The 20,869-nt window shown below is 44.5% G+C and overlaps 1 protein-coding gene across 1 annotated transcript in view; it reads left to right on the plus strand.

Annotated features, from left to right (window-relative positions):
* Positions 1-538: 538 nt before the first annotated feature.
* The window catches only part of ERICH1 (glutamate rich 1), a 33,324-nt gene continuing 12,993 nt past the window's right edge, over positions 539-20,869 (plus strand). Inside the window, exons 1-3 of the mRNA XM_005889148.3 lie at positions 539-631; positions 9,042-9,188; positions 20,251-20,385. Coding sequence (XP_005889210.2) covers positions 610-631; positions 9,042-9,188; positions 20,251-20,385 — 304 coding nt within the window. The 5' untranslated portion in view covers positions 539-609. The remainder of the gene's footprint in view (positions 632-9,041; positions 9,189-20,250; positions 20,386-20,869) is intronic.

Here is a 20,869-nt window from a genome sequence, read left to right on the forward strand (position 1 = left end):
GGATCCGCGCCACAAGGGTCCGGGGTCAGTGGGCGGCCCCCGAGTTTCCTTCTTCCCGGTTTCCTTTCTGCTTTTAGTCCCAGTTTCTTTCGCACCTCAGGGCCCTGGCCCAGTGGGCGCTCAGCGGACCCTTCCTAATGCCCGCATCCCTGTGCAGCGCTGGGACCCAGAATGACACTGCGGGCGGTCACCCAGGAGCACAATCCCGCCCCTCGCTGACCTCCTCCCAATGACCCAGTCCCTGACTCCCCTCCTGCTGACACCCCATACACCTCCCGCTGACGTACCCACCCCCTTCCAGTGACGCTCTTCAGATGAGCCCATAACGCCTCATCCCCTCCCGCAGATTCCTCCGCGGTCCTTATCCGCTTTCCCGGGTTCACGCCCTTCCCTCCGAGCATGCTCAGAGTACTAACGCCCGCGGGCCGTGCCCGGAGCGCGTAAGAGCCAATCCGCAGCCAGTGCGCTACTGATTGGCGTCCAGCGGCAGAGGTTCCGGATCCTGATTGGACAATCCTGCTGTTGTGGGCGGGTCTACAAAGGCGGAGGCCGGAAGTGCAGCAGAGTTGCTCCTGCCTGGGCTGGGATCCCCGGGGTCGTGAGCTTGCCATGGCTGCGCTGCGAAGGCACGGTAGGCGGGGACCGCTTGTGTCGGGGGACCGGTGGCTTTGGGGGAAGGGGACCCGGCGCTGTGGGGAATGGGGAGTCTGAGGCCTCGGGACTGTGGGGACCCGAGGCTGTGGGGACGGGGACTGTGAGGGACGAGGGAGCTGTGAGGACAGGGTCTGTGGGGACCCAGAACTGTGAAGGATGGGGGCTATGGCGTGGGGCGTGGGGGTTGCTGTGGGGATCGGGACCCGGGACTGTGGGGGACAATGGCCGTGAGGACTGGGGCTCTGAGGTACCCGTGACTGTGAGGGATGGGGGCTATGGCGCGGGGTGTGGGGATTGCTGTCGGGGCCGGGACCCGGGATTGTGAGGATGGGGGCTGTGAGGACAAGGTCTGTGGGGACCCGGGACTGTGGGGATGGGGGCTGTGAGGAACACAAAGCTTTGAGAGGCGGGGAGGGCGTCTGTGAGGACAGGAGCTGTGAGGGACGGGGGCTGTGAGGCCTCGGGACTGCGGGGACGCGAACTGTGAGGATACGGGACTGTGAGGGATGGCGGCTGTAGGAGTCTGGGACCTGAGACTATAGGGGACAGGTGTGAAGACCTGCCCAAACCCCACATTCAGACTCTCAAACCATTTAAGTGCAGGGACCCTCAATTTCTGGGAACTTAACTAGTGTTTATTAAGTGGTGGCATATTTTTAACCAGCACCAAAGGCAGAATGGGACTTCTTAGTGTCTCAGACTGTAAAGAATCCACCTGCAATGCAGGAGACGGAGGTTTGACCCCCGTGCAGGAAGATTCTCTGGAGAAGGGAATGGCAACCCACTCCATTATTTTGCCTAGAGAATTCCATGAACAGAGGACCTTGATGGGCTACAGTCCTTGATGGGGTCCCAAAGAGTCAGACAGGGCAGAGCAGCCAACACTCAAAGGCAGAATGGATACATTTAATTGGCTAACCTGGCACATGCTTTAGAATGAATGTCAGAGATACAGGGAACTTCAGACACTTGAGAAGCTCAGCGAACTTCTCATTACCCTATATCATCAACATTAAAATTAGAAAAAAGGGAAGATTATGTTTTCCTCAGTTTTATTCAGATATGATCAATACACAGTACTGTATGGGTTTTAGGTGTACAGCATAGTGACATGATGGGCTACATATTACAAAGCCATCACCCAGTAAGCTAACATCCATCACCTCATATAGTTACAAAATCCCTTGTGATAAGTGCTTTTAGGACCTACTTTCTGTCTTAGGAAATATGCCTGTTAGCAGTAATCGCCATGCTGTACAAGTACATCCTGGGACTTATTTACTTGTGACTGGAAGCTTGTACCTTTTGACCGTCTTTACCAATTTGTCCCATCCCTCAATCACCTCTGGTAACCGTCAGTCTGTTTTCTATATCTATGAGCTCCTTTTTTTTTTTTTTATAGATTCAACAAATAGTGAGATCTTACAGTATTTGTCTTTCTTTGGCTTATTCCACTTAGTGTAATGCCCTCAAGATTATCTGTGTTATTGGCAATGGCACTTTCCTTCTTTAAGGCTGAATAGTATTCCACATCTTACTCATTCATCCATCCACGGACACGTAGGTTGTTTCCATATCTTGGCTATTGTGAATAACTTCAGTGAACATTGAGGTACATGTGTCTGAATTTTCAAGTTAGTGTTTTCATTTTCTTTGGATAAATACCCAGATCCAAAAGTGGAATTGTATATCGTATCATAGTTTAATTTTTAATTTTGTGAGGATCCTCCAGACTCTTTTCCATAGTGGCTGCACCAATTTTCATTCCCACAAGCAGTGCACAAGGGTTTCCTTTCCTTCACATCCTCACCAACATTTGTTATTTCCTGTCTTCTTTGATGATGGCCATTCTGACAGGTGTGAGGTGATATCTCATTGTGTTTTGATTTCAATTTCCCTGATGATTAGTGATCTTGAGCATCTTTTCTGTGTACCTGTTGACCACCTGTATGTCTTCTTTGGAGAAATGTCTGCTCAGTTTCTCTGTCCATTTTTTACTCAGATTATTTGGGGCCTTTTTGCTACTGAATTGCATGGTTCTTAATATATTTTAGATATTAGCCCCTATCAGATTTATAGTGTGCAAATATTTTCTCCCCTTCAGTAGGTTGCCTTTTCATTTGTTGGTGGTTTTGTTTTGCAGAAGCTTTTTAGTTTCTTTTGTTTTTACTGTTGTTGTCTTTGCTTTTGGTGTCAAATCAAAAAAAAAAAATCTTCACTAAGACTCCTGTTGTCAAAGAACTTTCTCCCTATGTTTTCTTCTAGGAGTTGTGTGGTTTCAAGTAAAGGTGAAGGTTTTGGATATGTTTCTCATTTTACTTGGATTAGTTCAGGCCATGATTATTTTCTTTCCTTCTCTCCATTAAAACAGATGCTGTGTTTTTGCCCTTTGAAAGGAAAAGCCCAGTGGCAACTATAGTTAATATTTACGTAAAATAAGGAAACTAATTTCTCTGTAAGGCAGAATATGGAGAAAAGTAGATAGCATTCCCAGTCTGCTTCCTCTGTAGGAGAACACTGCACCTCAGTAACAGTACTGGAGTAGAAGGAACGGGGTCTCCTCTATCTTCCAACTGGGATGTGGCAACGTTCTGAGTTGCCTTCAAGTGTCCTCTCAGCCTGCCCTGCCAGATCCCTTGCATCGTGTCTTGGTGACAAAACAAGAACAGTGTTTGCTCTCCGCACAAAATGATCACAGCCTTACGTGCATTTAAAATGTTTCAGAATGGCTAATGGCATAGTAATTGCTGCTAAAAAACTGTGAGGAAAAATTTTGGACAGAGTTTGAAATATTTTTAAGTGTTAAAGTTTTGTGAGAAACTGAGTGTTTAGTGTATGTCTACTCCTTAGATGGGGAAGCCACCTCAGATTGGTCATGGTGTAGGATTCCAGTTATGTTCCATTTGAATACTATTTATAGTCTTATTTTGAGAACTAGTTTCCTCTTAATTAATATTTCAGAAAGCTTGCCAACTCTTGCTTAATCTTAGCTAATTGTTTTTCCATTTATAATTCTATGATGAAACTCATTAAGAAACTATCATTGAATTTGCATATATATTGAGCTTCTCTTTCTTGTGAATTGATACAATACTATTATCAATGTATTCCTTTATTCCTAGGCAGCCTTTTCATATTACAGGACAAAAAACCCATATTGAATATTGTGGTGGAAAAAGCTATAGAGAGGTTGGCAGATAAATATTACTTTACTGAAAATAGGAAATTGAAAATACTGTTTAAGATTCCAAGAAGTACCTTAAACTTAAGAAAATTTAAAGGGAATCATCTGAGTCACTGTTTACTGAGGTTGGGGAACTCTTCCTTTTCTTTATGATTTTCTTGGTGTGTGTTTGTTTTGGAAGATTTTCTCTACCAAGCCAGGCTATAGTTGGGAGGCTGTGATCAAACTGGCCACTGGGAAAGTTCAATGAAATTCCATTTCTGATCTTATTTTCAGAAGTAGTTATTCATTTATATATGATTTCAAGAAGCCTGCCAACTCTCATTTTAAGTTCTAGATAATCACTTTTCCATTAGATAATCACTTTTAAAAGGTATGTTATAAACCTGTTTGTTCTGGTAGCTTTCTTTCATAATGAAATATCTAGAAATCACATTTTTAAAGTTATTTGTTAATACTTAGGGTCTTCTTTATTTTTGTGTAATTTCTATAAATATGTGGCCCCATCAGTTTTACTGCTTTCCATTTAACATCCACCCTTGAAAATACAGTTTTTTGGCTAATTTTTTTCCTCATGTCTCCAGATTAGCTCTACACATGTTTTTTTGTCCTCTGAGAATTGTGCTTTTCTGAAAGACAGTGGTTCATAGGGATGATATGGCAAGAGAATCACAAATGAATCAATATCATTTCTATTACCAGAAAGCTCTCCAGTATAAATGTAGTAAAAAGAAATGTGTAGTTTTACATCCATGTTAAATAAAGTATGAACGTAGATGTGAACATAGATGTTGAGGGAAATGTGTGTTACTTTACCATCAAAGTGAACTTTTTTAAGGAAAAGGAAAATATTTTTGATGTTGATGGGGTAACTTACTGGCCTCAAAGTTCAAGAGGGTTTTTTTTTTAAACGCATAGTTTTCATTTTCCTTTGTCTTTTTTCAGAGTGGAACGCTATGGAAGAAAAAGTTCTATTTCCGTTGTTTTTGTTTTTATGAGAGCCTTTTCTAATAGAAAATATATTCACCCAGATCCCCTGATGAGGAGGCTTTCCCCTCTGGGAGGAGTGCTGGGAACCAAGTCCCTCAGGCAGGGGCCTGTTAGACCCTCCTTCCTAAGACCACCGCGAAGGAGGCCTAATAACTTGAAATACTGCCACTAACACCTCTGTTAAACATGGAGCAGACCCCTGCCTTTTTTTACCCCCAGCTGTTAGATTCTAAACATGTAGCTGTGTGAAAGAGGTCAGAATTGAATTACCACCAGCAATCAAGCCATCTATTTCCTTTTGAGGTACATGTATTCACAGTCCTTCCCAGGTATCTAATTTCCAAAGAAGACTTGACTGAAGATTTATTTTTCTTTGTCTTATGTCTTTAGCTTGAAACAGCAAGTGTGGATGACAGTCCTCTCTGAAAATCATATCAAAATGGCTTGATTCCCCTGTGACACAGAGACTTGATCTCTCTGTTTGGTATTCCATCCTATTAACTTCAGACGAGATGGTTTTCTCCATGGTGACCTTTTGCTGTGTCTCTTGTGTCCCAACTCCAGGCGCCCATCTGCGTAGTGATTGTACTCATCTCCTGCAGGCATCCATGTCCGTTCTGCTTTTTTATATTCTACTGATTACTTTTTGACAGATACCAGAGTTTCAAGTTAGAACCTGCTCCTGCTGCTGGGAGAGGGGGTAGGGGCACAGCAGGAGGACGAGGTGTGAGGAGGGAGGAGCAGGCAGGTCACTGGGTCCCTGTGGTGACACAGAGCTGCCTTCCTGAACCTGAGCACCCAGCTCTTTTTTGTTTGTTTTTGAGCACAATGTAAATTAAGCACAAAAGAGACTTTTAACACCTAAATTGATTTTTAGGGCTACATTTGCAGTAGGCAACACACACAAACACCGATACACACAGTCACAAGGTGCATTTCAACAAACCAAAGGTGACAGATGCTTTTTAAAAATGATGCTTTACTGTGTGCCAGTACCCTGAAAAAAGTAACCTCTCATTTCTGTTCTGCTTTTGACTTGAATCCCTACATAGCTGTGGCCAGAAGTCCCTATCTGTAGTAAACTGGTAGGCAGTTCACATGCACCCATGTCCTTCATAGCCCTAGAGGCTCCAAGAAGTTAGAGTCCAGTGGCTGCACATTTCTTTTGGTATAAAATATTAATAGCTAGTGATTTCTATTTAAGTAAACTATGAGCTCCTTCTGTGACTGCACTGGAGCGACCCCATCCTCCGTTTGAAAAGCAGATGAGCTGATCGGGGGTGGGGTGGGGGCAGGTCCTCGCTGACAGCTTGTTTTCTTTAGAGGACAACGTTCATGCATTGAGTGGTCTTATTCTCTGTGTTGTGAATAAGAAGTGAAATTCACTGAGGACTCCTCCAGCAGTATTAGCTGGTAGAAAGTATTACTTTGTTTGTTACGCATGGCTCTTTTAAAGTTGATTTTGGAAAATTAAAATCATTATTTTTTAAAAGACTATGCTTTAAATTGTGACAACTGAAAGTATTTAGACATGTGTTGTTGTTTTGTCACTAAGTCATGTCTGACTGTTTGCAACCCCATGGACTGTAGCCCACCAGGCTCCTCTGTCTATGGGATTTCCCAGGCAGGAATACTGGAGCAGGGTGCTATTTCCTCCTCCAGGGGATCTTCCTAACCAAAGGATCTAACCCTTGTCTCCTGCATTGGCAGGTAGGTTCTTTACCTTTGAGCCACCTGGGAAGCCTGTATGAGACATGTATATTTATCAGCTTCCAGAGCCAGCTGTGAGGCAAGCCTGAAGCCGTCAGACCCCACCCAAGTCAGAGACCCAGAGACTGGCCCTGGGACCTTAGCCCTGGAGCTCCCAGCCTGGGCTCTGGGCTGAGTCTTGTCCCTGAGGAAGGACCACATATCCTGAACCTGCTGCAGGCCTGGGCCCACCCCCACACCCCAGGGTCATGCAGAGACACCAAAAGGCAGTGAGTGGAGACCAGAGGGCCTCAAGACCTACTTTGCAGACAGGCCGCCAGCTAGGTCATAGATACAGTGTGTGCAGGTGACACGCTGAATTCAGGGACAGTGCCGCAGCCACACAGCCCGTGTCTCCGCCCATGGCCGGCCTGCTATGTGCCGCGCCCTTGCCACTGTGTCAGGGCACCAGTGGAAGCAAAATTGTCAGGTGACTGGTTCATCTCAGTGTTTCCTGGTGGTCGTGCCGGTTTCTCCCTGGGATTGCGGTGTATCTTGGTTCCTTCAGGCTGTGTGGTGTTCCGCAGTGGATGCACGCGCTGCTTGGTGATGACCCATGTCTGGTTTTCCTGTAGTGTAGTCATGTGTTCACACACATGTGTGTGCAGAGCTCAGCCGTGACCTCAGCGGGATGCCTGCATCAGCTGCTGCCAGCCCAGGTGGCTCTCGGGCTCCAAGTGTCCCCAAGTTCATTTTAGAGCAGGATGACTGGTTAGGGTTTTGTCAGCTGCTTTTGGTTCTCCCAGAAATTGCACCCGGTTTTCTGGAGTAGAAGTTTTTCCCCTCTGCTATTTAAGGAAATGCACGTGACCATTCAGTTTCTATTGGAAACTTGGAACCTGCCCTTTGGACAGGTCTTGGAGTGCTGGCCTAATGGAACAGACCGCCTCCCTGTGACCCAGGTGCTGCCCTGGCCGTCCGCAGTGGCCTGGGGAACATGCTCACAGGCCTGTGCTGCCCAACCTGGCAGAGCTGGGAGGCAGGGCCTCCGCGTGGCCGGGGAAATGAGGGCATCCCCGCGAGGACTGGCTTCTTCCTGCAGGGGCTCCCGGGGGTGGGCAGACGGGTGACACCAGGACCCCATGCTCCCCCCAGGCGCCTGGCTGAACACCACCTGGGCTTGAGTAGCTTTCTCAGGAGGCCTGTTGTGTTTTTAGACCCAAATTGTGTGTTTTCCAACTAGCACCAATTGGAGGGGCTTATTTCTGCAGTGAGGGCCATCTGCGCACAGGGTGAAAGGAGGAGCGGTCTATGCCATTAGGCTTGTGCTCCCTCTGGGGGACAGGAGCCTGCCCTCCATGACCCACAGGGGGCTCAGCGGCCCCGTCACACGTGACCTCTCACTTCCCCCTCCTCACATCACCGCCTCCTCAATGGCCCTAATGTCTGTCCCCCACTTTGTCGTCTGAATACCTCAAGCCTGTCTCCAGAGTCCTGCTCTTGGTTTCTGCGCCATGGTACTTGGTCACTAGAGCAGTTTTCTCTCTCTCTCTCTGTTGATTTGTTTCTAAATTTAATGAGGTTAAAACAGATTACCTGATGGCTCAGACAGTAAAGAATCCACCTGCAATGCAGGAGACCTGGATTTGATCCAGATCCCCTGGAAAAGGGAATGGCTACCCACTCCAGTATTCTTGCCTGGAGAATTCCTTGGACTGAAGAGCCTGGCGGGCTATAGTCCATGGAGTCACAGAGAGTCTACCACGACTGAGCAACTTTCACTTCATTTCACTTCAAAACAGATTCACTGGATTAACCTTTCCCCTCATCTTTCTTGGCTGCTCTTTTGAGATTGTCCCTGCTCGTTGTTCACACTTAAATCAGGACAGAAATGTTTATTCACTGTGGCAGCGCTTCCCCTCCAGTCAGGGCAGAGAGTGCCCTGAGATAAGCCAAGTGAAGAATCTGCATCCTTGTAGGCACTGTGCCAACTATGCTGTCCCTGTGGGGGCCCCAGAGGGGGCCCTGGGTCTGCCCAGCCTGTCTGCTATGAACTGGCATGGACCCAGCCTCTCCAGGGCTGCTCTGCAGCCCAGGACCACAAACCAGGGTCTGAAAACAGCTCATAGTCAACCAGCGACGAGGTGGAGGAAGAACAGAACTGTGAGCCCACGTGCCCCACCAGTTCCCAGCCTCACCTTGCCCACCTGTGCTCACACCTGTGGGGGTACCTAGTGCAAACACAGTGCTGGGGGGCCTTTGATGCCTACAGTGCTGGGGGTCCTGTGATTGGGTCAGTAGTGGGGGTGCTGTGATGGACAGTGCTGGGGGGGTGACCCTCATGGGGACAGTGCTGGGGGTCTTGTAGGCACCACCCTTTTTGTGTCCTGTGGAGGGGCAGTCACTTAGCCCTGAGATGGTGATGTCATGATATGTCTTGTTTTATATAAAATTCATTTGCAATTTAAATAAAACTTCAATCAGTAATACTTTCCTTTCTTTTGCAAATTGATTGCTTCTGTAGTGTTTGTTGGAAAAGTACTGAAGAAACTTTATCCTGAGGTTTCACACAGCCAAGAAAAGAAGGCCCCTGTGACTCCAGCCTCCAGAAACCCACCTGAGAAAGGGGCTCCTGAGAGAGAGAAGGGCCAGAGTGTCCCTCCTGAGACAGGTGAGCGCTGTTTCCCTGGAGAGTGAATGCTGGTCTCAGGCCACTGTGGCACCATCACGGGCGCAACGGGGTCATTCTGCTTAGACTTTTTGGGGATGGTTACTTCACTTGTGAGGGAAGAAGTGCCCCCAGCTGGGGACAGGGTCAGGTTCATCACTGTTTTGGGTTCAACTCCATGCTGTTCCTGGGTGCAGTGACTGGGCCCTGCTGCCCCAGGACCGCTGCCCACAGTGTTCGTGCCGCTGTTCTGCCGGAGAGCCAGAGGTATAGGAGGGACTCTCAGCCTCTCAGCCCTGGAGTCACACTCGAGCATAGTGGCTGCTGTTTATTGTGCTCTTCCCTTTCAAAGACAGTCCTGTCCTGGGCTGAACTGTACCCTCTACAATTTATGTGTTGATGTTCTGACCCCAGAACCTCAGGATGTTGACCATGTTTGGAGATGGAGTGAAATGAGACCTTTAGGGTGGGTCCTAATCTAGGGCGACTGGTGAGATAGGAAGAGATCAGGACCCAGACACATACAGCAAGACGACCATATGAGTTTTCTTTCCTTTTCTAACCTGACGGTTTTAACAGTGATTATTCACTAATGAGCTTTCCAGGTGGCTCAGTGGTAAAGAATCCACCTGCCAATGCAGGAGATGCAGGTTCAGTCTCTGGGTTGGGAAGATTCCCTAGAGGAGTGCAATAATTAGTGCAATAATTTGGGCAGTGTCTTTCCTCAGAAGCTCCAGGTTGGATCACATCATTTCAGCAGGCAGTTGTTGTTCATTGTGAAGGCCCACGTGAGCCACGCTGTAATGGCTGGTGCCAGCAGCTGTGTGGTCCCGTTGGAGGCTAGGACAGGGTCCGGGGAGATTGCATGGCCAGCGTGGTGCCGAGGCCAGGAGAGATGTGAGGGTGCTGCAGGTGGGATTCAGCTGTGGTCTTGGTGTTTGTCCACCTGTGTGCTTCTCAGACCACAGACCCTGCAAGTGGTGCTTGCTATCTGAGTCATAGCCTCTGTGTACCCCACACAGGGTACACTGGTCACCTACCATGGCCTAAACTTGGGTGGGAGGGGGCGGGGGAGCAATGAGAAGGATACGGTGTGGCTAGGATGGTCTCATCAGGTCCTGGGGGGCATCTAGTCCCTCTGTTTCTGGATACCCTGCCTTTCCTCCCCTTGCAGAGTACCCTCTGGCCTCAAGGATCCTTGGATTGGGGGTTGAGGGCAGAGTCTGGTGGGTAGGATCCCCACCTTCCTCACGGCTTCAGGCAATGAGTAGAGGAGGCATTTCTGGGAGTTTTCGTTTTTGTTACAGATGCAAATGAGCCTAACTTATTTGCCTTCCTGAAAACTCCATGCAATGTACAGCAGCAACATATTTTTTAAAAGATAAAATTCATTTAATCTAAAGTTAACCATAACCATTTCAAAATGCACAATTCAGTGATTGTTAATATACTTAACTATGTTGTGTAAGGATACCAGTAACTCCAGAACATTCTTATCACCCCAAAAGAAACCCATATCCATTACAGTTATCCCCAGTCATGCCTCCCTATTTTTTTGTTTCTTTAATTTATTTTATAATTGGAGGAAAATTGCTTTACAATGTTGAGTTGATTTCCGCTGTACAACAGTGAGAATCAGCCATAATTGTACATACATTCCGCCCCACTCCCTCAGTATTCTGGCCTGGAGAATTCCATGGGCTGTATAGTCCATGGAGTTGCAAAGAGTCGGATATGATTGAGTGACTTTCACTTTCACTTTTCACTTTTGCCTCCCTCATGAGCCTCCCTCCCCTCCACCCATCCCAGGCTGGGGTCCCTGTGTTGTATAGTAACTTCTCATCAGCTATCTTTTTTATACATGATAGTGTATATAATGCTGATGCTACATTCTCCGTTTGTCCCACTCCTTCTGCCGAAAGCCACAGTTCTAAACGACACAAGTACCCCACTGTTCATTGCAGCCTGATTTATGATAACCAGGATATGGAAGCAACCTAGATATTCATCTACAGATGAACAGATAAAGTTGTGGTATATAAGTACAATAGAATATTACTCAGCCATAAAAAAGAACAAATTTTAGTCAGTTCTATTGTGGTGAATAAACACAGCCTGTTATACAGAGTGAAGAAAATCAGGAAGAGAAAAACAAGTATCATATATTAACACACATATATGGAATTTAGAAAAATGGTATTGATGAACCTATTTGTAGAGCAGGAATGGAGTCTCAGATGTTTAGAAGAGACCTGGCTACTTTCTGTCTCTTCAGATTTGTGTATTCTGGACATTTTGTGAGTGGAATTGCATAGTAGGTGACCTTTTGTGTCTGACTTCTGTCAGTTCAGTTCAGTCTCTCAGTCGTGTCTGACTCTTTGTGACCCCATGGAGTGCAACACACCAGGCCTCCCTGTTCATCACCAACTCACAGAGTTTACTCAAACTCATGTCCATTGAGTTGGTGATGCCATCCAAAAATCTCATCCTCTGTCATCCCCTTTTCCTCCCGCCTTCAATCTTTCCCAGCATCAGGGTCTTTGCAAATGAGTCAGCACTTCACATCAGGTGGCCAAAGTATTGGAGTTTCAACTTCAACATCAGTACTTCCAATGAATATTCAGGACTGATTTCCTTTAGGATGTACTGGTTGGATCTCCTTGCAGTCCAAGGGACTCTCAAGAGTCTTCTCCAATACCATGGTTCAAAAGCATCAATTCTTCGGCACTCAGCTTTCTTTATAGTCCAACTCTCACATCCATACATGGCTACTGGGAAAACCATAGCCTTAACTAGATGGACCTTTATTGGCAAAGTAACGTCTCTGCTTTTTAATATGCTGTCTAGGTTGGTCATAACTTTCCTTCCAAGGAGTAAGCGTAAGCATCTTTTAATTTCATGGCTGCAGTCACCATCTGTAGTGATTTTGGAGCTCAAAAAATAAAGTCTACACTATTTCGCCACCTATTTGCCATGAAGTGATGGGACTGGATGACATGATCTTAGTTTTCTGAATGTTGAGCTTTAAGCCAACGTTTTCATTCTCCTCTTTCACTTTCATCAAGAGGCTCTTTAGTTCTTCTTCACTTTCTGCCATAAGGGAGGTATCATTTGCATATCTGACATTATTGATATTTCTCCCGGCAATCTTGATACCAGCTTCTGCCTCATCCAGACCAGCATTTCTCATGATGTACTCTGCATATAAGTTAAATAAGCAGGGTAACAATATACAGCCTTGACGTACTCCTTTTTCTATTTGCAACCAGTCTGTTGTTCCATATCCAGTTCTAACTGTTGCTTCCTGACCTGCTTACAGGTTTCTCAAGAGGCAGGTCAGGTGGTCTGGTATTCCCATCTCTTTCAGAATTTTCCACAGTTTATTGTGATCCACACAGTCAAAGGCTTTGGCATAGTTAGTAAAGCAGAAGTAGATGTTTTTCTGGGACTCTTGCTTTTTCGATGATCCAGTGAAAGTTGGCAATTTGATCTCTGGTTCCTCTGCCTTTTCTAAAACCAGGTTGAACATCTGGAAGTTCACGGTTCACATATTGCTGAAGCCTGGCTTGGAGAATTTTGAGCATTACTTTACTAGCATGTGAGATGAGTATAATTGTATGGTAGTTTGAGCATTCTTTGGCATTGCCTTTCTTTGGGATCGGAATGAAAACTGACCTTTTCCAGTCCTGTGGCCACTGCTGAGTTTTCCACATTTGGTGGCATATTGAGTTCAGCACTTTCACAGCATCATCTTTTAGGATTTGAAATAGCTCAACTAGAATTCCATCACTTCCACTAGCTTTGTTTGTAGTGATGCTTCCTGAGGCCCACTTGACTTCACATTCCAGGATGTCTGGCTCTAGGTCAGTGATCACACCATCGTGATTATCTGGGTCATGAAGATCTTTTTTGTACAGTTCTTGTGTGTATTCCTGCCACCTCTTCTTAATATCTTCTGCTTCTGTTAGGTCCATACCATTTCTGTCCTTTATTGAGCCCATCTTTGCATGAAATGTACTCTTGGTATTTCAATTTTCTTGAAGAGATCTCTAGTCTTTCCCATTCTATTTTTTTTTCTCTATTTCTTTGCAATGATCACTGAGGAAGGCTTTCTTATCTCTCCTTGAGATTCTTTGGAACTCTGCATTCCAATGGATATATCTTTCCTTTTCTCCTTTGCTTTTTGCTTCTCTTCTTTTCACAGCCATTTGTAAGGCCTCCTCAGACAGCCATTTTGCTTGTCTGCATTTCTTTTCCTTGAGGATGGTCTTGCTCCCTGTCTCCTGGACGATGTCCCAAACCTCCATCCATAGTTCATCAGGTACTCTATCAGATCTTGTCCCTTAAATCTATTTCTCACTTCCACTCTATAATCATTAGGGATTTAATTTAGGTCATACCTGAATGGTCTCATGATTTTCCCTACTTTCTTTAATTTAAGTCTGAATTTGGCAATAAGGAGTTCATGATCTGAGCCACAGTCAGCTCCCGGTCTTGTTTTTGCTAACCGCATAGAACTTCTCCATCTTTGGCTGCAAAGAATATAATCAGTCTGATATCGATGTTGACCATCTGATGATGTCCATGTGTAGAGTCTTCTCTTGTGTTGTTGGAAGAGGGTGTTTGTTATGACCAGTGCATTCTCTTGTCAAAACTATTAGCCTTTGCCCTGCTTCATTTTGTACTCCAAGGCCAAATTTCCTGTTACTCCAGGGTTTCTCGACTTCCTACTTTTGCATTCCAGTCCCCTATAATGAAAAGGACATCTTTTTTGGGTGTTAGTTCTTGAAGGTCCTGTAGGTCTTCATAGAACTGTTCAACTTCAGTTTCTTCAGCATTACTGGTTGGGGCATAGACTTGGATTACTCTGATATTGAATGGTTTGCCTTGGAAATGAACAGAGATCATTCTGTAATTTTTGAGATTGCATCCAAGAACCATATTTCGGACTCTTTTGTTGACTATGATGGCTACTCTATTTCTTCTAAGGGATTCTTACCCACAGTAGCAAGTATAATGGTCGTCTGAGTTAAATTCACCCATTCCAGTCCATTTTAGTTTACTGATTCCTAAAATGTCGATGTTTACTCTTGTCATCTCCTGTTTGACCACTTCCAATTTGCCTTGATTCATGGACCTAACATTCCAGGTTCCTATGCAGTATTGCTCTTTACAGCATCAGACCTTGCTTCCATCACCAGTCACATCCAACACAGGTGAGCAGTTTTATATGCTCATCTATGTTGTAAGGAGTATGACTGCTTCATTTATTTTTCTTGCTGAGTAATGTTCCATTCTGTGGATATGTAACATTTTGTTTATCTGTTCATCAATTGATAGATATTTGGATTTTTTTCTACTTTTAGGCTTTTATCGATAAACAATGAACATCTCTGCACAAGTATTTGTGTGGACATGTGTTTTCAGTTCTCTTGGATGTAAACCTAAGAGTGGGATTGCTGGGTCACATGGTAATCCTGTGTTTACTGTGTTGAGGACCTGGCAAGCTGTTTTCCACAGTAGTGTGTCATTCTTCACCCCACCTGCCATGGAGGAGGGTTCCAGTTTCTCCACATCCTTGCCAACACTTGATGTTTTCTGTTTTCTTGATAACCGTCTTAGTAGGTGAGGTTGCACCTCATTGATTCCTATTTCCCTGATGATGCGTGTTGGACATTTGTGTATCTTTTGTAGAGAAATGTGTATATAAATCCTAGGCCCATTTTTCAGTTGGATTGTTTTTCTTTTTGTTGCTGAGTTGTACAAGTTAGTTATAATGTGGACAATGGAGCTTTATCAGTTACATGACTTACAAATATTTTCTCCTGCTCCATGGATTAGCTTTGTACTTCCTTGATGGTGTCTTTTGAAGTATAAAATATTTTAGTCTTGATTAAGTCCATCATATCTATTTCTTCTGTTGCCTGTGGTTTTGGTGTCATATTTAAGAAACCAAATCCAAGGTCACAAGTTTTACATCTGAGTTTTCTTCTATGAGTTTTATGGTTTTAGCTTTTGCAGTCAAGTCCTTTATCTATTTTGAGTTGATGTTTGTATATGGTGTGAGGTAGGGGTCCAGATTCATTCCCTTGTCTGTGGATATCCAGTCATACCAGCACCACTTGTTGGAGAGACTGTCTTTTTCCCACTTGGCACTCTTGTCAAAAAATCAGTTAGCCAAAGACTCTGTGCTCAATGCAGTAGGCCTGGGTTCAATCCCTGGTCAGGGAACTAGATCCCACACGCCACACCTAAGAGTTTGAATGCCCCAACGAAGATCCCGTGGACTTCAACTAAGACCTCATGAGGCCAAATTAAAAGAAGAAAAAAAATCAGTTAGCCATAGTTGTTTGGGTTTATTTCTGGGCTCTCAATTCTATTCCACTGGTCTCTATGTCTGTCCCTGTGCCGGTATGACACTGTTTTAATCACTGTAGATTTGTCATAAGTTTTGAAATTGCAGTAAGAGTCTTCTGACTTCATTAATTTTCAAGATTGTTTTAACTATTCAGTGTCCCTCACAGTTATGTGTGAATTTTAGGATCAGCGTGTCCAGTTCAGGGGGAAAAAAGCAGTTGGAATTTTGATACAATTTTGTGTTGAATTTGCAGATGATTCTGGGGATTAATGCTCTCTTACCAATATTAAGTTGTTCAAATCATGAATTTAGTCTAGCTTCCCATTTCTGTCATTTTTAAATTCTTTAAACAATGCTTTGTAATTTTCATTATAAGACAGGTATATCCATGCTTGGTATGTCCAAGCATTCTCTGTTGTGTCCAACTCTTTGTGACCTTAAAAAAAGTTTGTCCCAAAGTATTTTATTCTTTTTGATACTATTATAAATGGAATTGTTTTCTTTTTGGATTAGCTAGTGAATGTAAATACTAATAAACCCTTTGACCTTGGATTAGGTAATAGTTTCTTAAATATGGAAACACAGATTTTTGTATATTGACCTTATTAGCCAAACTTATTAGTGCTAACAGTTTGTGTGTGTGTGTGTGTGTAGTTTTCAGGATTTTCTATATATAAGATTTTATCCTCTGTGAGCAGGGATATTTCACTTTTCCCTATTCAGGTTGGACGCCTTTTATTTTCTTTCTTGACTATTGCCTTGTTTGGAACTTTGAGTGTAATGTTGAAGCAAAGTGGCATGAGTGTGAATTCTCATCTTTCCTGGTCTTAGGGGGAGCATTCAGGCCTTCTCAATGGAGTGTGACGTCAACCATGTGCTTTTCGTGCTTTATCTTTGTCATGTTGAAGTTCTCTCTATACTAATTTCTTGAGTATTTTTTAATCATGAAAGAACAGTGTATTTTTTTGAAGCACTATGTCTTGGGAATTCTGAAGGAAAAACACTTTATTTGCAGCTAGAAAAAGAGAAATCTTGACTGAAGACAAAACAACAAAATCACAATCAAACAGACAAAAATTGTGTGCAGGTCAAATGAAAGGTCATTTGAGAATTCCCTTGAAGGCTTGATGCCTGTGGAGGCGGCAGCTTGCTGATAATCAGAGGTGTAGATGTGCCAAGGTCTCTTCAGTGTTGGAAGAATCATCCTAATGAGGAAAGGGCCTTTGTCAGTCAGCCCTTGGCTGAGATTGAGAAAATGTTCCTTGTTCTGTTAAAAGACACAGCATGGTGATTCTGATAATTATTTGTTCACTTTCGGTTCAATTCAATTCAGTCGCTCAGTCGTGACCAACTCTTTTTGACCCCATGGAGTGCAGCACGCCAAGGCTCCCTGTCCATCACCAACTCCCAGGGTTTACCCAAACTCATGCCCATTGAGTCGGTGATGCCATCCAACCATCTCATCCTCTGTTGTCCGCTTCTCCTCCCGCCTTCAGTCTTTCCCAGCATCAGGGTCTTTTCAAATGAGTCAGTTCTTCACATCAGGTGGCCAAAGTATTGGAGTTTCAGCTTCAACATCTGTCCTTCCAAAGAACACTCAGGACTGATCTCTTTTAGGATGGACTGGTTTGATCTCCTTGCAGTCCAAGGGACTCTCAGGAATCTTCTCCAACACCACAGTTCAAAAGCATCAATTCTTCTGCACTCAGCTTGCTTTATAGTCTAACTCTCACATCCATACATGACTACTGGAAAAACCATAGCCTTGACTAGACAGACCTTTGTTGGCAGAGTAATGTCTCTGCTTTTTAACCAAGCAATAGGTTGGTCATAACTTTCCTTCCAAGGAGTAAGCGTTTTTTAATTTCATGGCTGCAGTCACCATCTGCAGGAGCCCAAAGAAATAGTCTGCCACTGTTTCCACTGTTTCTCCATCTATTTCCCATGAAGAGATGGGACCAGATGCCATGATCTTAGTTTTCTGAATGTTGAGCTTTAAACCAGCTTTTTCACTCTCCTCTTTCACTTTCATCAAGAGGCTCTTTACTTATTCTTCACTTTCTGCCATAAGGGTGGCATCATCTGCATATCTGGTGTTATTGATATTTCTCCTGGCAGTCTTGATTCCAGCTTGTGCTTCATCCAGCCCAGCATTTCTCATGATGTACTCTGCATATAAGTTAAATAAGCAGGGTGACAATATATAGCCTTGACGTACTCTTTTGCCTACTTAGAACCAGTCTGTTGTTCCATGTCCAGTTCTAACTGTTGCTTCCTGACCTGCTCAGGTTTCTCAAGAGGCAGGTCAGATGGTCTGGTATTCCTATCTCTTGGAGAATTTTCCACAGTTTCTTGTGATCCACACAGTAAAAGCCTTTGGCATAGTCACTTTACAGAAGTGCATTTGTTTATTTTAGAAGAGCATTGGTAATTCCATTTGTTCTTAAAGAAAAGGACATGATCTGTAAATGGCCACAACCACCTGTGTGTGGGTTTTGGTGAATTTCTGTCACTCAAGAGTGCATATTGGACTCTCTTTTTTTGTTATTGCTTTTATTATTGTTTTTAACTTGCTAATTATATCTGCATATATTTTAAAGAGCCAAATAATCCCACAAGAGTTATAAAAAACTGTGTCATTGTGCCCTGAGCCCCCTAACACAAGCACACCAACTTTGAAGGCATCAGCCAAGCCAGGGGCAGTCCGGTGGCGGTGCCCTGGCAGAGGGCACATGTGTGCTGGTGGTAGAGGGGGGCCGTGTGGACAAGCACAGTGCAGAGGGGAGTCAGAGGTTCGGAATGAAAGCAAACTCGAGTGAGTATCCTGCATATCAGACCCAGAGCCTGATCTGGTAAGAATGGTGAACCACAATCAAAGCCAGTCAGTCACGGAGAGGAGAGCCTTTGAAGTCGCCTCTTCTGAAACCTTGTGGCCACGCCAGTGTTTCTGGGAAGGCACTGGCCTCTGTCAGCAGCAACGGGGTGCTGACTTGCCCCTCCAGATTCTCGAGCCTCACCCTGCAGCCTAGTGTAGGGGCGAGGGGATGCCCTGGCCCTGCTGTCCCCTGAGCACTCAGTGGTGAACATGACCCTGACCGCCATCCTGCCAGTGAGCATCTGCTACCAGAAGAGGCGAGAGAAGCCAGGCCTGGATGTTGTGCTCTGCTCTGGGCCACCCTAACTTACACACGAGCAGATTCCCATCCACCGCCCGCAGGCCTGGCCTCAGGGCAGCGCATGGTCAGCACAGGAGCCTCGCAAAGAACTCTGCCCTCAGTGTCCAGCATCTGTATCCTTCATCCCAGGAGTCACCTTCCACCTCCCTTCTTGGCATCGCCCGTATTTATCCTGATAATTTGGTGAACAATAACATTTCCAAGTTCTGTTTGATTTTCTTATTGAGAAAAATTTAGCCAATTAAAAGCTTCCAAAAATACTCTTAAGAAAAATGATCAAGCGTTGATGTTGCCCGACAGGGGATAGTCTGCCTGGAAACACGTCTTTTCTCTGCCCTTGATCCCGGTGGGAACGACTCAGTCATTAATCAACCAGGCGGATAAGCCTAACGTAAGAACTATATTCTTGCACCTTAGCTTCACAAAAGTGAAATACACTGATGGCAGAAGCAATTGACAATGCTTCAAAGCTTTTACAATTTAAATGTCTTGAAACCACATATTCTGTTATGTGTGCACTAGTGATTTCTCTCAGTCCTTGTCATTGTTGTTTATAAAATGAGGTATTCATTTTTCTTTGAAAGAGTAATTGGGATATCCCCTTGTGTTAGGTAAAGGTTACTTTGCCATATTTTGAGTGAAAATATGGAGATGGAAGCGCTGATCCTACCCTGAGAAGGTGTGGGGAGCAGCACTGATGCTGCTCTGGACCATGCAGACCAGCAGCCCACTTCCAGGAGTTTATTTAGTGGAACTGCGAGGTCAACTGTACAAAGTTTTATATACCCTGGATGGTCATGGCAGCCACTTCTGATAGTGAAAATTTAGAGTCAATTTCTGTATGCAAAATTTAAGACTGGTTAAATTACAGTTAAATTTGCCAATAACATGGAACATCATGTAGCCATTAAGAGCATATAGATTTAAGTGTATCTTAATATTTTATCATATTCACTTTTGAAAGATATTATACATATAATATATACATGTATAATGATAAAATATGTGTTCAGTTCAGTTCAGTAGTGTCCGACTCTTTGCGACCCCATGAATTGCAGCACGCCAGGCCTCCCTGTCCATCACCAGCTCCCGGAGTTCACCCAAACTCATATCATGTGATCCTATTAAGTGTGTGTCTGTGTGGGTGTATGTGCAGACACATATTAGCATTTACAGAGAAAAAGTTCCAGAAGGATAGGCACCATGATGTTGAGGTTGATATTATGATAATGAGGGGTGTGTTATGTGGAATCTTTTTGTTTTGCTTCTTATTCATGAATTAATTATGTTTTTATATAATATCGTAAAAACTCAGAAGTTTATATAATAAGTAACTTAATGTAAATTTAAATAATCATAACTTGTTCCTTTTTCCTGGCTGGTTATATAGCTGAGTGGCTCTTCTGGCAAAATGCTCCGCTTACTAAAGTTGGCAGTTATGGCCATGGCTTCCCATCTTCAGTGAGTTTGGCTGGAGAAGCTGCTCAGCACGTGGACATCTGACAGCAACTGTCTGTGCCTCTTCCTGCAGGTGGTGACACTCGGGTCCAGCCCACACGGCGGCTCTATACCGTGGGCCTGCCTCCCGAGGGGTGGGTCCCCACTCTGCCGGAGCCGCTGAGCTGCTCAAGTTCAGAGAGCTCTTCCAGCAGTGAGGACACAGGAGGTAAGGCGGCCGACAGCCCAGGGACTCCAGGGTCGTAACTTCACGTGGACTTTAATGGGGGTGAGTGTCACGTGGCCATGTGGCCTGCAGTCATTACAGACACTTGTGAAGATGCGTGACAGCACCAACTCAGGTTGGGAGGGGACTCAGGTTGGGGTGTGATCTCAGCCCCGTTGTTAACATATTACACATCAGGAGAAGTCTGGCGTTACTATGTCCAAACTTGAAAGTGCTTCTCTTGTTAAGTGAACTTTTTTTCTTTACTTTCCAATTTTTTTCAAAATTTCCAAGATTGTTATCAGTTTTGTAATCATGGAAATAACTTAGGTTGCATGTCTGGTAGAAAACTGAACAATGCTGTCAGATGTTTTATGAGTGAAGGAGGTGCACTGGGGGTGGTACGGAGGCTGCATGTCATATTTATGCCTTAAAAATTCCCCCTTTAATTTATCGCTTTAAAACTTCCTTAAGAGGAATTTGGAAT

This window comes from Bos mutus, chromosome 27 (genome assembly GCF_027580195.1).
Source record: "Bos mutus isolate GX-2022 chromosome 27, NWIPB_WYAK_1.1, whole genome shotgun sequence".
In the NCBI taxonomy this organism is placed as follows: Eukaryota; Metazoa; Chordata; class Mammalia; order Artiodactyla; family Bovidae; genus Bos; species Bos mutus.